This window comes from Agrilus planipennis, unplaced genomic scaffold (assembly GCF_000699045.2).
Source record: "Agrilus planipennis isolate EAB-ADULT unplaced genomic scaffold, Apla_2.0 scaffold66, whole genome shotgun sequence".
Taxonomy (NCBI): domain Eukaryota; kingdom Metazoa; phylum Arthropoda; class Insecta; order Coleoptera; family Buprestidae; genus Agrilus; species Agrilus planipennis.
In genome coordinates, this window is record NW_020438868.1 from 1,165,626 (window position 1) to 1,185,115 (window position 19,490).

The 19,490-nt window shown below is 35.2% G+C and overlaps 1 protein-coding gene across 3 annotated transcripts in view; it reads left to right on the top strand.

The window, feature by feature from the left end:
- The window catches only part of LOC108734684 (muscarinic acetylcholine receptor gar-2), a 155,827-nt gene extending 136,413 nt beyond the window's left edge, over nucleotides 1–19,414 (top strand). For all 3 annotated transcript variants that reach the window (XM_025976520.1, XM_025976524.1, XM_025976522.1), the window contains exons 3-4: nucleotides 15,107–15,480; nucleotides 15,545–19,414. In XM_025976520.1, the coding sequence (XP_025832305.1) occupies nucleotides 15,107–15,480; nucleotides 15,545–17,535 (2,365 nt within the window). In that variant the 3' untranslated portion in view covers nucleotides 17,536–19,414. The remainder of the gene's footprint in view (nucleotides 1–15,106; nucleotides 15,481–15,544) is intronic.
- The last annotated feature ends 76 nt before the right edge of the window (nucleotides 19,415–19,490 follow it).

The window sequence follows — 19,490 nt, forward strand, 5'->3', positions numbered from 1 at the left end:
CCAAGTTCAACATATTTCAGAGATCCCTGTCTTTCTACGAGAGACTCGAGTCTCTCAATTTTTCAGTTTTATTCATTCAGTCTCTCTGTGAGAGACTCGAATTTCTGAATTAACAATTTTATCGTTCGAGTCTCTCATACAGAGACTGTGAGAGATCCATAAAAACACCTAGGGAATAACTGAGAGACTGTGAGAGACGCTGAACGACTCTGAAAGATTTTGGGAGACTGGAGAGAGACTGAAAATGTTTGTCTAGGGAAGGCATTAACACAGACTGAACTGAAATATAAGACTTTGATGTTGCAATCAAGTTATCTCTCCCTTTTCGTTTTTTCTTCTGTTGGTTATTGACCATTAACCGATCTTACATCTTAATTTCACTCCACAGCGTGTCGTATCTTCACAGATAAAATGAGTTGAGTAATTTGCCTGGCGCATTCACCAATTTTAGTTCGCCTTTTTGATACATTTAATCCATTATGTGATAAATAACAGTTGTTACACTATCTCAATGCCTTCACAGCAAATTTTTCGCATGCTACATTGAAGTAAGCGTCTAATATACATCTGTGGAACATTTTTTCCGCTTAAATAAAGAAAAATTGCCCTTTATAAACGTCCGTTATTGCCAGAAAGGTCCGCTTTTTCAATGTTGTTTTCTACACCGAGTGCTGTTTATTATATGTCGATCCACCCGGTTTTCACTTTTGTTTCCGTTTTATTCAGAACCTTCTCGTCAAAAAGGCGTTAACTGGAAAGAATGCTGACGTAATCAAAGATTTCTTAGTAGTGAATAGGTTTTCTTTTTTGGCATTCGTCGACTTTGTTTCTCCAAAGCAAATTGCTTACGACCAGTTTAATTACTTTTAGTGGAAGCCGTTTGGAAGTTACATTAAGACCTGTGGTCGTTACTCTCTCGTCTTTAAGCTGATAAAGAAAACTCCTCGGAGGTTCAATTACAGGTTCGAACTTTGAAACGACTAACTGGATTTGTAACAACACTTTTTTGTTAAACAGTCGAAAATTAGAGACAACGTTTTTATGCGAGAAACGTCAACGACAAATTAATAAGAAAATACAAAGAAGCAGTGAAGAATTGGCGTCAAACTCTTCACCACAAGCTACATTGTAGTTTAATTAATATGAAAAGCATGTTGAAGTGTACATAAGACTTCTTCTAATGACTTATTTGTAATTATTGTTATACACTTTTATTTAATGATCGACACAACACTTAAAGCTTTTTATGATTCGAATTCGGGGAAACCTAAATCTATTTAAAAAGGTGCTCTTTATTCTTTACTACACTCCCGATAATTTTTTCAATTCTCCTTTTGTCCCTAGGCACCTATTGGAGAAAATTGTAATTGTTTACGTTGAATACCTATTTAGACTATAATATAAGAGTATTTATACTGTCTTAACATTCATTCACTATTTAAATTTATTCTTTGCTTTCTTCAGTTGTTTACAAATGAATTATGCATACATTAATATTATATTATGCAAAACCCATCAGCTGATAAGGATGAATAAGGTTTTTATTTATTATTCGATAATTTGTCAGTGCGTCTAAGGGTTATTTACGGGGTGGTACAGGTACGTTTCAATATTAAATTATTGTTTACCTGGGGAAGTTGTTTTTGACTCGCAATTATTTTTGATATCCTAACGCTAGAAGTAATTTAAGATGGGATTATCCCTATTTGATAATACAATTTGTCGGTGGGTCTAAGAGTTATTTACAGGGTGGTCTATGTATCTTTCAATATTAAATTCTTGTTTACCCAGGGAAGTTGTTCTTGTCCCACAATAATTTTTAGTATCCTAACTCTAGTCATTTCTAGTCATTTAGGATAGGATTCTGGCTATTCGATAATTTGTCAGCGGGTCTAAGGGTTACTTACGGGGTGGTATAGGTACCTTTCAATATTAAATTATTGTTTATCGGGGGAGGTTGTTTTTGACTCACAATTATTTTTAATATCCTAACGCTAGCAGTCATTTATGATGGGATTATCCCTATTTGATAATATAATATGTCAGCGGGTGTAAGGATTATTTACAGGGTGGTGTAGGTACCTTTCAACATTAAATTATTGTTTATCTGGGGAAGTTGTTCTTGTCCCATAATAGTTTTTTGTATCATAACTCTACAAGTCATTTAAGCATTGTATTTTCCCATCATCTTCTTAATCTATGTATCTGCTACATTTCATTTTCATTGCTTCGTTTTAATTTCTCTGGAGAATACTCATCATCCTATTTCCTCAGACATGAATCACTACCCGATCTTGGGTGATTTTGTGGTGTATCTTTTGTTCTATTGCAATTTCCAATGAAAAGCAGTATTCTTACGTAATTCTTTTTTGTCGAAACTGCGGAGTTTAATTGTTTTCGATGTAGGCTATTTCAAAGTCATTTCTTTTCATTAATTTGTGCCTTGTAATTGCAGCGGTTTCTCATTTTCTCAACAATGTGGGTACCAACATTTACAGGGAGGCTCGGGTAGCGTTTTTTTCAAACCGAATATGAAATGAATGAGAAAAGGGCGAGTTCGTGATACAACTGCTATTCATTACGAAGTTGTAGCTACAATGGTCGCGATTATAAAGAACTCCAAACACGACTTTAATGATTTCGATTTAAATTCATAAGTTCGTTGAATATACAATGTAAACTCTTTATAACGTCACTCGATTTAACGACAAACTCCTTAAAACGTCGAAATTGCTTGACTTTGGTTGGTTTACATTGTTTTCTATACAATATTACACTCTATATAGCGTCACGCTGACTCTATTTAACGACAACAATGCGGCATTATTAAGTCATTAAGCAGTACTTTCTAAGTTGCCGAAATAGATAAGAACTGCAGCTGTGTACGTTGTTGAAGAAGACGATCCTGTCCCTCCACCAAGCATCAAACAAGCACTTGATGCAGCGAAACTATTAAAAAAATACTTTTTATATAATCAAGTTGATCCAGCAGTATCTTAAGATATGAGTAAGATGCGTAACAAAATATGTACAATTAAAATATTGGAGCAGCAAAAAACATCAGACGAAGATAACAGGCTATACGCAATGTATGAATAATAATGTTCGTTTACAAAATGTGCACTATATTGGTAAATGCATATTATTATAGAATAGTAAAATAATATCTTTTATTTCTCTCCGTTTAACGACCGCTCTTTATAACGCCGAAAAATGTTCAGTCCCTTAAGTGTCGTTATATAGAGTTTACAGTGTATATGTATAGTTCGCAACGGCAAGATTCCATGGAGCTGATAAAGTTACAAATTTATTGATAAACTGATACAAAAAAGTATTTAGGGGTGGCTTTTTAGATAGATTAAACCCTCCCTAAACGATTTACAGCTGCAATATTTCATCTGATCCACGCATGTGTTATGTTAGGTCAGTCTATTTTCTAGTTACTGCCTGCATCTATTTGTAATTTATTTAATGATTTTGCTTTATTGGTGGAGACCAGTTTTGTAATTCGACCTATCTTACTGTTTGTTTCGGGCACGGGCATCAAATTTGTTCGATATCATGATGGTGAATGTTTAAAAGCTCGGCGTTATTGACTCAGTCAAATATTTGCTTATGGATAGTCGTGAAAAATGCAGGAAAATGCCTAATTGGATCGTGATATAGTAGAAACTGGGGGAGACGTAGAAAAATTGTTATCGACCCGAATCACGCGACTCTAGAAATTGAATAAATATTTGAAGATGAGTTGAGTTAGATAGAAAGGGAGAAGATATTACATTTGAAGGTTGATCTCTGCAGAATAATAGAAAATGTTAGAATCGAACTAACCTAAATAAGCGAAAGACAATGTCGACCTTATCTTGTCTATGAAAAAATTGATGAATGCCAATTAATCAAAAATTGATAGAAAACCTGGTACTATTTTAATGTCTTTATTAGAAAATATTTTTACCAATTTTCTATCTAATTATCTAAAGTACCAACATGAAAATCTATTCTAATTTATTACTTCAGTGTAAAGAAGTTTTCAGTAACATTTATAATTGCTGCCTTCCGGCTTCAGGAAGTCAGAAGGGTATTAAACTTTAGACATTTCATCAACAGTAACTCTCATAATTGCTGCATACAGTTTTCGAAAAGTTAGAAGGTTATTAAACCTTAGGCCACTCCTGGACGATAACTCTCATAATTGCTGCCTTCAGATTTTGGGAAGTCAGAAGGGTATTAAACCTTGGACTTTTCATCAACGTTAACTCTCATAATTTCTGCCTTTAACCTTCGAGAAGCTAGAAGGTTATTAAACCTTAGACTTCTCATGAACGGTAACTTTCATAATTGCTGCCTTCAGCCTTCGGAAAGCCAGAAGGTTATTAAACCTTGAACTTCTCATGGACGATAACTATCATAATTGCTACCTTCAGGCTTCGGAAAGCGAGAAGATTATTAAACCTTAGACTTCTCATGGACGATAACTCTCATAATTGCTATCTTCAGGCTTCGGGAAGTCAGAAGGGTATTAAACCTTAAGCTACTCATGAATGGATTGATTTACCTATATCAGTTGTTTCCAACCCAGTTAAAAACTTCTGGTACTCCTTCTGTTCTGTTAGATATTTGTATCTTCTGAAGGAATACTTACCGTTGTCAATTTTCCATCCACTTATATATAGTACCTACTTCAAAATCAAGAAACCAGAACAATACTGAACCTTATGGTACTCATAGACGAAATGATTAAAACTCTGTTAGGAACTTGATATACTTTCTGTTCTGGTCTGACGAAATTCGAAAAGAGTTGCATTTTTGTGCCTTTAGAGGTAATAATTAAAGTTTTCTTTTGATTTTCAGAAGAAACAAACCGGAATTGAAGAACACTTGTTTCCCCGAGTAACCCTTTGCTTTAAAAAATTCATCTCTTGAGCAGTCTACGGTTCGTTCAAATTTGAGAAATACCTACGTTTTCAAATAAATAACCTTTGCGAAGAACCCATTCATACGATAGCGTGTGAATGGGGATGAAAGGGGCTTAGTAAATGAATAGTTCTCTGGTAGTACTTGTATTCGCCTGAAAGGATATCAGTGCGGCATTTCAGTTAGTAAGTGCATTTTGGCTTTCTTCTTTTAAACGAACTCTTTACTTTGAGACTTTTCATTCGATATCTTCGTTTCAATACATTAGCCTGTTTCTTGGTCAACTGTTAATCTTCATACGAAATTAAAAGATTGTAAATTGAGTAAGTCTTATATTGTCAATTTACTTATATATGCATTAATTAGATTTATAATTTGTTACAAGTAATAATATAACAAAAGTTACGATATGAGAGGCTGATCTTCTCCAAATGATTGATATGATTTGCTACCATAGTATTATATAATAAAACATAATTCATATCAGTTACTGCAAACGTTTGTATAACCTAACCTCACAAATGTGACAGATACAACCCCTCATCCTGAAAACATTGAGCTAGATTTTTTAATTACGGATTATGCCGGCGAAAAGGGACTCCCTGTTATATTTAGAAGATAAATCGAACTTCTTTGACTTCCATTTCCTTCACCTTGGGCCGTAATAACAAAATAATGATAAAAATACTAAGAAACAGCTTGTTTAAATCGGTGAGCGATCTAATCAAACGTCTTTACCAAGCGTTCGTGAACGGAATAAGTAAGACGTGAGGCGGGCTCTAAATTGGAAAACAGGAAAAACAAAAATTCACCTCTGTACTCTTGACTCTTTTTATTTCGTAAGGCCTTATTGTTAGCAAATTCGAATTTATCGTTAGCGTGGGTAATTTCTTGATAAGAGCCGCCAGGATATTTTTTATCTAATTAAAGTAATTGCGATTGTTAAAAGTTCGACGTAAAGATAAAAGCAAATTAAAAAAAAAAGACTTCTGGGTGGTATTATTTTCAATTGCCAAAGCTTTTGTTTACCTTCATTAATAAGCCATTTTATATAAGATATTGTCCATTTTCTTCAGTTTTTCGGTGAATGATACATAAACAGAATTAAGTTAGTGCAAGTTACCTATGTATATACAAATACCTCGTTTTCGCATGAACCACTTTCATTTTCGCTGCCTAATTTCTAATTTAAGCAAAGATCCTGTTAATTGTTGAAGGGCTATTTGTATGTAAAGCATCCTTGGTGGCGAGGGTTAGCGACTGTAACCCCAGCAGCAAGGAACACGTAACGACAGGGGCGCACACATAGTAATGTAATGATGTTCGGGGGAGGTTATATAAAACTGACGAAATTTCAATTCCAGTTAAGAGAATACACAAGACAGAAGAAGCATTATTAAAATATTAAGACATTTAAGAACAGTATAAATTGTCAGCTAACCGAGTGGCATGATCTAGAGGTTTAAACCTACATCAGGGTTGGCCTACAAGTCGATCGCGACTGACCGTTCGATTGCGAGGCCAATTTTGGTCGCTCATCGATTTGTATCTAATCTATCCATACCTCGTTGGAATGCTCCTTATACTGATCGAGCGACATGATCTAGAGGTTTAAACCTACATCAGGGTTGACCTACATGCCGATCGCGACTGACCGCTCGATTGCGAGATTAATTTTGGTCGCTCCTCGATTTGTATCTAATCTATCCATACCTCGTTGGAATGCTCCTTATACTGATCTAGCGACATGACCTAGAGGTTTAAACCATTGCTTAGCATTCGGGAGAACGTCTGTTATTAGATTCCGGGTCCATCTGCATTGGTCCCAGTTTTTCTGTGGTTCCCTTGGGTCACTTAGGCAAATGCTGGTGCAGTAATATTCTAAAGTTAATCTTTGAATCTGTCCTGTCTTCATTTCGTCCTTCTCATCTTTCTCACCCGAACCACCGCCCACCTATTTCCACGATTCCTGAAAGGAGTACCTTGTTTTCCTTGACAATTTGGTTCTTCTGTCTCTAAAGTTTGCCAACCCCTGGCCTAGAGGTTTAGACTATTGCTTAGCATTTGGGAGGGCACCCGTTCGATTCTGCGTCCGTCCGCCCTTGTCCAAGTTTCCCACCTATTCCCATGACTTTTAAAAGTAGTGTGGAGGAATTTTCGGCCCACCAATAAATAGATGTCAGTTTAGATCTCGATATGGGTGCTGCCACAATCGATATTGAATTAAAATATTTTATTCGAAATTACCTGGTTGAAATTTTAATCCCAGATCTACCACTTGGTATCTACGCCACTGCATAATAAGTAAGATGTTATTATTCCTGGCCAACTCCACCCTTGATGGTACGTTTTGATTATATTTTATTCTGGTCGCATAACTTGAGTTACGTCCAAACGTAAGGATGGGTACAAAAAGGAAGAGTAATTCCTACAAAATTCCACGAACAGCATCAAAATAACGTCTTTTATTATACTTCATGTCTAAATGTAACCGGTTCTTCGTTAATTTTGTTCAACTACCAGAAATAAAATCTGCATAACTAGTACTTCAGTAGTCGTTAAGAGATCGTTAAAGAAATCGTTATGATATGGCGAAAACGTCTTCAAATAGTTAGAAACAGGAAAGAAATAGTTGGAATACTATTTCAGTATTTATTACAAATTATAGCCAACGGTATTCACTACTTATTCATTTTGATTAACCAAGAGGGCCTCCGTGATATTAATTATTTAGTAATGAGAACTTTTACGAAAACTGATACATTGTTATACAAGGGAAAATTCTTGTTAACTTTTTCCATGTTTATCCAATAAAAAAGGAAAACCTTTAACGAATACCTATTCAATTACTACTATCATATTTTTCTTTTGTAGGCTGATTAACTGTTACTTTTCTCAATTCTTCAAGATTAGTTTTGTTCACAAGAATATAAGAATAGACTATTATATAGACGAGGAGAGCAATTTTACTTGGACAAGATATCTAATCATTTACATAATATCCAATCTACTACATTATATCTTATATAATATAAAATATATTACATTTTCGAGGTTTAATATTATATTTCAAATTTCAACTATTATTGCCTCAAACCAAAGAAGAAACCAATATGCTGGAAATCAAATAGTTGTCGTTACTTTGATGAGACATTTTTGTCTAGGTACATAGACGTAGCAGTTACAGAAATCGATTATGATGTTTATCCAAGGGAATATGCAAATGTTCCTGTTATATCGGTAAATGTTCTTGTCTAAAACTTCCATAAACATTATCATCTTCCTGGATGCACAAGGAGACGATCTCATCGATATGTAAATTGTTTGATTTCGCCTGTGCGTCGCATCATGAGCGAACATAAGCGCTCTTTGAAATTGTATATTATACCCATGCAGTATAGGTTTTTATTACTGGAGAATGGATTATCTGATATTTTACCATCTCATAAAGTTTCTAAACACAATAGTCTATAATAATAAGTGAAACGAGTTTCACTTCTTGTTGAAATTTTTTTACGAATGTGAGGTAGAATGTCGAAATAAACAACACGATTATACGGGAAGAAACAATTATATTATCGATTTTCTTAAGCTTTCCGTTATACGTATATAAGAAAAGTTGTTTACATAATGGCCAAGTACCTATACATTTTTTATAAGCATATAACCAAGAAGTTTGTGTTCCTGCAAGTAACATATTCGTTTCCAAATGTCAGTGTTGTTATAATACAGTTTACATTACGTTTATTTGACTGTTATATTGATAAAGTGGTCACAAACAAATAATTTGTTGAATAAAATAATTCGAAGTGGTCTGTATTCTGTCGAAACTGCCAGACGCAGATCGCGATTTCGATCTTTTTGGATCTCATCAGCGGGTCGCAGACAGCTCCGACGCCGGGATTCGTTTTCAGCAAGTAGATATCCACACAAGTGGACCTTGTTGGAGCATACGTAATCCTAAAATGTAGCATCGTGCTACAGATGGCGTTTACTGCGCCATTTGTAGTATTTTTTAAATATTTTGTTATTAGAATAGATACGTGTTAACCCTTTTATCCCTTCCTGAATAATTATTGAAAAAAAAGAGCCACAAAGTAAAATTGTTGCTTCTGTTACGCTCTCGCCGGGAATCGAACCCGAACACACCAGTATACAATCATTAAGCTAAAAGGTTCGACAGCATAAACAAGCAACGACGAAAGGTTTCACAAGTATCATCAAAACCAACAAGTATATATGAAGCAATAAGAAATGTATCCTGATCCATCTTAATGTAGCCCTTTGTAAATAAAATATATATAATTTAATGTGAAATAATTTCGGTGGATGGGAAAAATAACTTACACATTATAATAATACAATATCATATAAAAAAACAAGCTTAGCATATTTCTATACATTAACTTCCTTCAATTTCCTCAGCCTTACTTTGTAATCAACGAATACTTGCCGAATAACTGATAGATAAGTATTTGCGAAACAGTAATCTAAACACTTTGTGGCTGCGTACGTCGTAAAAGTGGTCTGGTTTATTTTTATTCGATTTTTATTGCAAACAGATAAGGTTTATGATGTAATTAATGCCTTTTTGGTGATATATTCGCGGTTTGCGTCTGTTACAAACCCACAATATGTTAACTTATTCTTAGTGGAATCATAACACTTGAGAGTAAACAGAAAAAGATTCTTTTGAAGTACACGATGGGCTTTTAAAGAATGCGAGCTAAATTCTTTTCTTTCATCAGAATAAGTCTAAACAATTGGAATCGCTTCTAGAAAGACTAGGTACCTCATCACATTTGAAAATATCTACCGCAATTATAGACGAAGTGTAGGAGTAAAATCAAATAGACCACGAACTATTAGCCCAGATAACTTAATTAGGCTATAAACACAAGTTTATTGTATCTGATCATTATCTTGGGTTATTTAAGAAACAAACTTTACCAAATCACATCGAGAGTATTTTCCGATGAACTTGAGTTTGGTAAGCCTAATAAGCCGGAATTATTTACTTCCTTATTGAATCAATACAATAATGTTGGTTGCATGTTGTTACCTTTCGTCATGTTATCGTAAATAAAACAGATTTGTGCTGATTTTAAAAGAAAGGAATAAAATTTTACTGGTCATTCACGACAAACTCCGCATTAACACGAGAACGTAAAGTTTAATTAGGTGCCTATTACCACACAAATTGCATTGTTGGTCATGAGAATGAAATAAGCAAAACAATTCGTGAGAGTAAAAAATTCTGTTTTGTTAAAAAAAATAAAAACGCAACAGCAGACGCTGGTCTACGAAAAGGAGATTTGTTTTTCACAGTGCTTTTCAACAGAATGAAAAATTTTTGTAATTAAATTAACGAAATACCTTAAACCCACTTGAGCTATACTTCGTTTACTTTCTGTAGCGATGTGACCTTCACTTTGACCGACGCAAAGTAGAAAAGAACAGCACTAGGCCAGAAAAGGAAGGAGACAACTCTCGGCAAAGCTCTTAACCGGTGAAGAGCGTATAATCCGTACAGTACTGCACGGAAAAATTGACCATTTTATCCACTACAATTGCATTGCTCAAATGTGCTGTTATTGGTACCATTTACTACTCAAAATATCAACGAGATGTTTATTTATATTTGAAGACATATTAAAGGCTTTAACGCTTGTTTTCGACTCGCACTACTATTCATAAATGAACAAAACTTTTGGCAGGTACTATATGAAAAAGTATGTTTAATGAAGAAGAGTCGAGAGTATAATGAGCTTTTTTCTCCCTACGATTTTGCTAGGGCGCATCCAAGACATTGGAAGGGGCACATCGCTAGAGAAAGTGAAGTATACTTTTAAATCCTTAGCGTTTACGACGTGTACGAGAAGGAGGGGTGCTTCTACTTCTGTCTCATCGTAAGGCGCCAGATAGTCGCGTATCTTTTGTGCGAAAATGAAAATGGGAAAATTGCATTGTGCCGAATTCTAACAAAATTATTTATGGAAATTTTTGAAAACGGTTTAAAGTGTTGTTAAGTTTTATAATTCATCTAAATAAATATCTTTTAGTAATCGGTGATGAAACGTAATTGGATATATAGTGTATTTGCTAAAGCTTTAAGTGTGTTTTCGGATAAAAAACTTTTTCACTTCTCTCTATAAGTCGTAAAGAAAAGAAACTTTTTATGTAACACCAAACATATCTAATATGTGACATCTTCTATCTGAGCCATATTACGACAAGTTATTGGTTGAAGAAGTCTCTTGAAATGTCCGACAGGACAATTTTTCACCCTTAACGAAGCCACTAATCAAAAAAGTCCATTTTGTTCTCCATAACAGAGAAATCCCAAAGGGAATGAAGTAAATAAATGTATACAGGGTCATATTACGTAATTTCTCATGGAAATTCAGTAGACAGTGTTAACATCGCATAACGGAAACTGTAAGTCTTGTAAACAGAATATAAGTTATGCTAGGTCACCCTATATCGTGAACAAACTAAGCTTTCGCTTATAGAAACAAATGGTCATTATGGATGATTATTTTGATAATTACTCACTCTGTTATCTTTATCTCGTCTTTAAAAGTAATTTAATGCATTCTTTTATTCATTTTTTATTGAAAGTTTTGAAGCGTAAAATACACAAACAATTTACTGTTTTTTTGTGTGATACTTTCTGAACAAGTTTTTAAACTACCTCGAGTTATGTTGATAAATTATTACCTAACTTTTTCAGTTAACCCTCCCATCCCCGTCGTTTCTGGATAACTGTCATTCAAGACTTATTCGTTGTACACCTGCTAGATTTCTTTCAACATTTTCAAAGTTTTATAGCTCAATCATTACATTAAAAGTTGTCATCTACTATCACCATTTAAACGCTTAACTTTTACACTCATTTTCAGCTTGATGTTCGACATGAATTTTTAAAATCATTGAAATAATATTTTGAAAACAGATTATAAAAAAAACAAAATGCTAGACATGCAGTAAAAATTTTTTATCGTCATATACTAAGGTAGTAATATGTAGTTGTCATAATAAAAATTATTATTTAATTACATGATTACCAAAAGTAGCAGGAGATTCGAAGATCTTAGATATCTGCTAAAGATGATAGGTACTAGAGGTCTGAGTTTAGTTTAATCATCAGATTTAGTTCCTGATCTTGGATATTTACTATTTGATACGTTGGAGACAGTAGTCTAAAAACAAATGGTTTTTAAGATAAATTTCGGTTAATATTTCTCTTAGAAGATATGATATACGAGTAAGTAAAAATAAGTTTGTCATGGAGTTGACTGATTCTTTTTGTTTTTTGTTTTATTCTGACAATACTTGACAGTTGAGGGTTCTGTTCGCGTTTCTTGTTTGTATTTGGTTAATAGTTTCTCCCTTGTATTTTTTTGCATCGACTTTTTTCCTGATTCCGATTAGGCGCTGCTTGGTTATTCGGTTGCTGACGTTTTGTGACCTACTTCAGGTTATCAAGTCGCATGAAATGAAAGATAAAAAGGTTCATTAGGCTCACGACCGACTGGAAAACCGATAGCGGAAAATGAGAAATCAATGCAATCCCAAATAACAGCATAGGGACGCGATGGATAGCTTTCAGGTTTGGTGAAATGCGAATGGAGAGGCAAAAACCCATCTTGTCTTAACAGTAGTATCGCAAATTAGCTAGTTAGCCAGAAACGATTATAAACCAGTCTATCGTAGTCATATAATCATCATTTATAAACTGTCTCATGGTTGTTTACTTTTAGACTTAGTTAATTAATGTTTGAATGGTAGAAATCGGTTAGAGAGATAGAAGAGTGATACTTAGTTTGTATAAAGAGTAAGAGGAAGTTATAGAACTGGAGCTGCAATGTAGAGAAGTAAATATTAGGAAGGAAGTCAGACAGGGATGCACACGGTCACCTCTACTTCTTAATCAATACATCGAAGACGCGATCAACATCATTAAAGGCAGTATAACTGTAGGGATAGATATACAGGGGCAAAAGATTAGTATGCTTAGGAGGAGTTCGATATAGCTTTAAATAAAATGGAAGCGGTACTGACAAAACTAAAATACTGGTTTGCAAGGAAAGAAATGTAGGAAAAGAGCGAATGTAAAAATAAGAGACGAAAAATTAGAAGAAGTGGCTGATTTCTAGGTATCTATAGGAAGTCAGGACGGAAGGAATAGTAGGGATATAAAGCAGAGGATAGCGCATGGTCAAGTCGCCTTCAATAAAAAGAAGACACTTCTATGCTCGCGAACAGTTAATTTACAAATTCGAAGAAGATTGTTAAAGGTGTATGTTTGGAGCGCGACGCTGTACGGGTGCGAAACATGGACGTTGGGCACGACGAAAAAAAAAAGGTTAGAGGCGTTCGAAATGTAATGTGACAGGTGAATGATGAGGATACCGTGGATAGAGAAGGTTAGAAATGAAGAGGAATTAGAAAGAATAGGAGAACGAAGGACTCTATGGAAGTCAATAAGAAATAGGTGAGATAGGTTGGTAGGACACCTTCTCAGGCATGAAGGTCTAGTCAGAGGCACATGAGAGGCAGAAACAGGACTTAAGAGGAATAGAGGTAGACCTAAATTAGATTAGTGTTCGCAAATAGTTAATAGGATGTGGGTTGTTCTAGTTTTGGGAAAATGCGAAGATTAGCTCAGGATAAGAAGGAGGTGCGTGTCCAACCATTGACGACCTTATGATGATGAGGAATCGGTTTAATAACCTGCGGCATCATAGTGGACCGACGGAGGGAAAAATTGCCACCCCTCTGTCCTTTTCCAGCCCTGTCTGTACTCGCCAACATGCCACAGGTCACTAAAGTCAACCCCGAATCTTCTTATACCTCAGTAATAAACATTCAATTCTTATCTCTATGTCCAGACCTTTTTGAATTTTAGAGTCTAGCAACGGATTAGTCTGTGGTCTCGCATCGCAAAACTACTTTCATTTTCTTTTTTCTTTTAAAGCAAAAACTTCATTAAGAAACAAACATGTCCTTTCGAAACAACAATTTCGACTTTTTAAAAACTGCAATTACTTTGGGGATTGTTATTTATTCTAGCGAGACTATTTCTTTTGGTAGTCTATGAATTATTCATTAGCACGTAAATGTTAATGTAGTTAGATGACAAAATGGTATCTCGGCCTTTAAACTAGACACAATAAAACGGTTCATCTTTATATTCGTTATTATGAAAGATGTAAAAACCCGAAGGGTAAAATTCTCAACGAAATTAAGCCGTTAAACTGAAATGCAAAACAATCTACTTTCCTGCGTCATAAAACTTAATGAACTCTATGTATGATTCACTGAAGCGGTCTGAACTTTCTGATAATATTTGTACTTTCGCAAAAGTGAGACTATTCTATTATAAAAGCTCGGAAAACTGAGAGTCCATAAAAGTTAATGATATTTTGAAAAAGTTTTTATTACCCTTGAGTACCAACTATAGTTCTGACGCGACAGGAAGTATGTTACCTGTGTATTGTCATCTCGAACCTGTTATCATCATCTCAAAGTTAGTCTTGACAGAAAGAACACTGACTAACTGAAACTGCTGCTTGTTAAAAAGTAGTCGCTAAGATCCAAGTAAGTTCCAAATCTTGATCCACTTGTAAAAATTTCAGTAGAATAATATTCTGTTTTGGTTTGTGTTATTTTTCATGAAAATCGATATCCTTAATTAAAAAAGGACTTCTTAAACATTACTGGACTCACAACTAATGGTAAAAATTTATTGTGGGTATCTAGTAGAAATAGTGGAATGTAAAATACTACACGGTTCCTAAGTATTTGAAAGGGTACAGTTTGGATTCCGAGTGGGCTTATCGTGATGCCTGGAACAGTAGCATTCTAAACAGAATCTTTAATTTTTCTTTTACTTTAATTTGATTCGTCTTATTTATCTCCACCCAACCATTCTAACAGTTCCTAAAAGATGACCGAGCAAGCCCTTTTAAAAGACAAGACTTTTAGAAAATATCCCAACAAGACTAGAGAGATTGTGCTTGACAACTGATGCACAGCGAGCATCTTTGTTGTCTATCCTGTATTGCTGATGATACTTCTTAGAAGTATTCGCTTCTTGCATGTAGCTATTTAGGAATTGCAGCTAATGACATATCGACAATATTCTATGAGCCGGTCTTGTTCTCTGAAGTTCTCTTTCATATTGCAGGAGACTTCAGAGGCAACGCGAACGCCTGTGTCGAGAAGTTTACAAGGATTGGACCTTCGAAGACTGCATCCAAAACCTCAACATCTCAATATCATGGCCTTTCTACACGGACAAAATCGAAACGTGGACCGAAAATAGTTCGATCGAAAACGAGACCATCACTTTCTCGGTATCCACAGACGATGGTTTCACACCTGTTCTTCCACCCTTCGAACTGTGGCAGACCATCATAATTTCCATATGCTTGGGGATATGCATCATCCTCACAATATCTGGAAACGTGTTGGTTCTTCTTGCCTTTCTCGTTGATCAAAATATCCGACAACCTAGCAACTACTTCATCGCATCCTTGGCTGCAACAGATATGCTTATTGGTAAATAAAACTTTTGTAATGGTTTTATTGATTAGCAGGTAGTTACATGTAGCTTCAATTTCAGGAACGATTTCGATGCCATTTTACACGGTTTACGTTTTAATGGGGTATTGGGATTTGGGACCACTATTGTGCGACCTTTGGCTGTCAGTAGATTATACGGTTTGTCTCGTTTCTCAATATACCGTGCTCCTCATTACCATCGATCGGTTTTGTTCTGTGAAAATTCCCGCTAAATATCGAAGTTGGAGAACGAAACCAAAAGTCATTTGGATGGTTACAATAACATGGATCATTCCCGCTCTTCTCTTCTTCATCAGCATCTTCGGGTGGGAACATTTCGTTGGGTACAGGGACCTTTTACCGGGTCAATGTGCAGTTCAGTTCCTCAAGGATCCCATTTTTAACACGGCACTCATCATCGGATATTACTGGACGACTCTGGTGGTACTGTTCATACTCTATGGGGGTATTTACAAGACGGCGTACGACATGCAGAAAAAGAGCGAGGCGAAACAAAGGAAGATGCATTCCATGGTGGCTCTCAGTGCGGGGGCGATGACCGGCATGGCTGGAAGAGCAGCCGGTATCGGTTTGTCTAAAACTCAAAGTACTCTTTTGAGCCAGGACAAAGTCCAAACAAACTTGACTCCAAATACTAACAAAGTTCCATTAGATACTCTTACAAGTAACACTTTAACGGTAAAGGATAATCAGCCTGGTGGTGGTGGTGGTGGTGGTACTTCTGGTGAATCTAGTTCAAGTCAAAAAACTAGCAGTCAAAGAAGTAACACCACAATAACCACGACGATAGCAACAGCCGACATGACTACGGAAAGACGAGCATTCATCATACCTCCCACGCATGTTACTGCAGAAGAAAAATTCGAAAGATCCAGTAGCCCCGCGTTCGATTCGGATGAGGATTGTCCTTCCACTCCTTGTCTGCAAGATTTGTCCAAGAAACGGGCTTCTGTGGTTGGAATTCTCGTCAAATCCAGCGTCCCGCCAGTAAACGCTGTTAATAGAACATACAAAATAAACGGGTCGCTCTTCCCTGAACAAATGGATAATACTGAAAGACGAAAATTATCTCCAGATACTGCCCAGTCGCTTCCACAAATCGAAGAGAACAATTCGGGTACAAACAGTTTGCAATCTTGCGCAGCTAACGTGAACGTTTACTCTCCTGAGTTCTCCTTAAAATCCCAAAGCATCATAACGCCCCCATCGAAATTCCAAGACAGCAGCGCGTCGCCTTGCAGCACCCTTAATTTAAAAAACCAAACCTTAACTAAAACACATAGGACATGTGATGTACTATTAGGATTAGATAACGCCGATCTGAGATTCATGGATGAAAGTTCTGTAGCAGTTTCCTCTGTCGCTTACGAATCACCACCATCCAGTATAATTCAGGAATCGTCATCGATCAAGTCCAGCGTCCAAGCGTCCTCCAAACAAGTCACCCCTTTACCAATATGTAAACTGAACAAGACGGACACTGAGATTATCCTGACGCAGGACAAAACAGTTGTAAATAGTGTGGTAGTCGTAGAAAAAGTTAGTCAGAGGGAAGAGACTGTGGGTTCGGATGAAAAAACGTCTGGAACCGCGTCTAGTCCCAGTGCCATTGTGACAACTAAAGTTGAATTGAACAGAAACCAAACCAGTACCAGAACCATAATCGATGGTTGTAATTCGAATAAAAGAAGTTTCGTCAAAAGCTTCGGGAAGCGCTTAAAACTGGGAACGAAGAGAAAGGAGCAATTCGGACGCCAGAAATCGAAATCGGAAAACCGAGCTAGAAAAGCATTGAGGACAATCTCTTTTATATTGGGTGCTTTCGTGGTTTGTTGGACGCCGTATCATATTCTAGCCCTAGTCGAGGGTTTTTGTTCCGAACCACCATGCACCAACGAACATTTATTCATGTTCTCTTATTTTTTATGTTACGCCAATAGTCCATTGAATCCGTTTTGCTATGCGCTCGCTAATCAACAGTTTAAGAAAACATTCACGAGAATCCTCAAGGGAGATCTACACGTTACGTAATCTCGTCTTTACAATAATAAAATAACTGCTTTGGGCCTTGAAACAAAAGACACATTAAGTCAATAATACATTATCCAGACAATAATAAATTTCGTGGCATATTAGCTCAATGAGAAAAAATTGGGATTGTTGCTATTTCTTCTAAATTTTGATACCCATTGGTTTTTACTTGCTTCCCTCTTTTTCGTGTCGATAATTGACGCATACAAGTCCGTGCAATCTCGTTAGGGTGCTTTTAGACTAAGCGAACTATTATTAATTCATGTTCAGCGTCACGCGTGGAGGTTTCTGTTAAAAAGAACCGACCGAACTGTTTTCGTTATTGATTTAAGATTTCCTGTTTTTTTTTGCGTATAATACAGCAAAATAATCAAATGATGTCATTACAAAATATGACAGATGTAGGACATCGCTTACTAGTAAGTAATAATGTAAATATAATTATCTTTGGCAATATTTTTTCAGGTTTCAAATTAGATTTTCATGCGGTTCTCTCATATTTCAGAAAATTTAGGACAGTATGCAATTATCTGTCGTTTAAACTACGCTTATTGTGCTTTCTTACTACCGTAGTCTAAACACACCTTCATGTGTAAAGCAATGGTACGGATGAGTAGGTTTTTGGGAAGCAAGTAAAGATTGTTGTTAACGAAACAAAATCTCAATTTTTTCTACAAAGAAAAAAGTAATATTAGTAAGCTTGTTGTTAGTAAATTGTTGTACTTATAACATTATTGTAGTATCTACTTGACGTTAATTGCTTCAAAAATAGGATTAAGTTTTCTTAATTTCATTGATAGAATGATATGAATCTTCCTGATTATATTCTGTACGAGCCCTAACAGAATAAAGTCAGGAAATGCAAAAATCTAAAAACTACTTCTTGATTTTGTACACATTCCAAAAATCTATTGAATACTCATTCCGCATTTTAATTAAGTACTTTAATTTCTGAGTGATACATTTGTGTGATATTTTTTTATTTTAATTGATATTTATTAGGAGTACAGTATAATTAATTTTTGTACTTTAATAAAGTGCGACTAAAGTTTACAAATTGATGGCAGCTCTACTCTACTATTTCAGTAGTTACAAAAATGTTTCAATGGGTTTGTACAGATAATAATTGATATAAAAGTGACATGTTTCTGCCTATGCATCAAATATTTTTTAAGCAGGAGCATGTTACTTTTGGTAAATATTTTGAGCATATTTACTAAAAGGTGTTAATTGTGCTAAAGTGCTACTTGGAGTGCTTCAGCGAATCAATGTGATTACCGATGACTCAACACTGAGTACTCATCTTCTCTAACACTCTATAGTATCTGCAAATGCAAAATTTTGTATTAATATAACTGAAAATTCATTGATATCTCTTAATTGTAACGTTATACAATAATTATTGTGTGACCCATACTCGATGGATTGATTTTACTTTCGTTATCGCGAAATAGTTGATTTAGGAATGTAGATATAGCAATGAATATTTATTGATAAATAACAGATTTTGAAACGTGAAAGTGGAAGAATCATTGTGATTTTATATTTATGGTTTTCATAAAACATTTGCCTAGTCAATTCCATTAGATATTTGATTATTTAAAAACGATTACATAATATTCAATAAGTCTGTGATTTATTTACACCTAAGTAGATTTAGTGTTTATGGAGTACGTTTGTAATTGTGTATAGGTAGATTATTTATTTATTTATTGACCCCCTCAACAAATAGATGACGTTTCAAAAATATCGTGTGTCAATAACTACGTAGGTGTATACCGTCATACATATAAAACCATATCAACTTTTCTGAATAAAAATTCGCACACATATCCTATCTACTAATAAATAATATAAATATTTATTTTTTTTTATTTGACTCAAATATCTAGGTACTTAATTTAAATGTTGATTATAACGCATCTTGTTTTCTAAAGAAATAGTAAAACATTCGA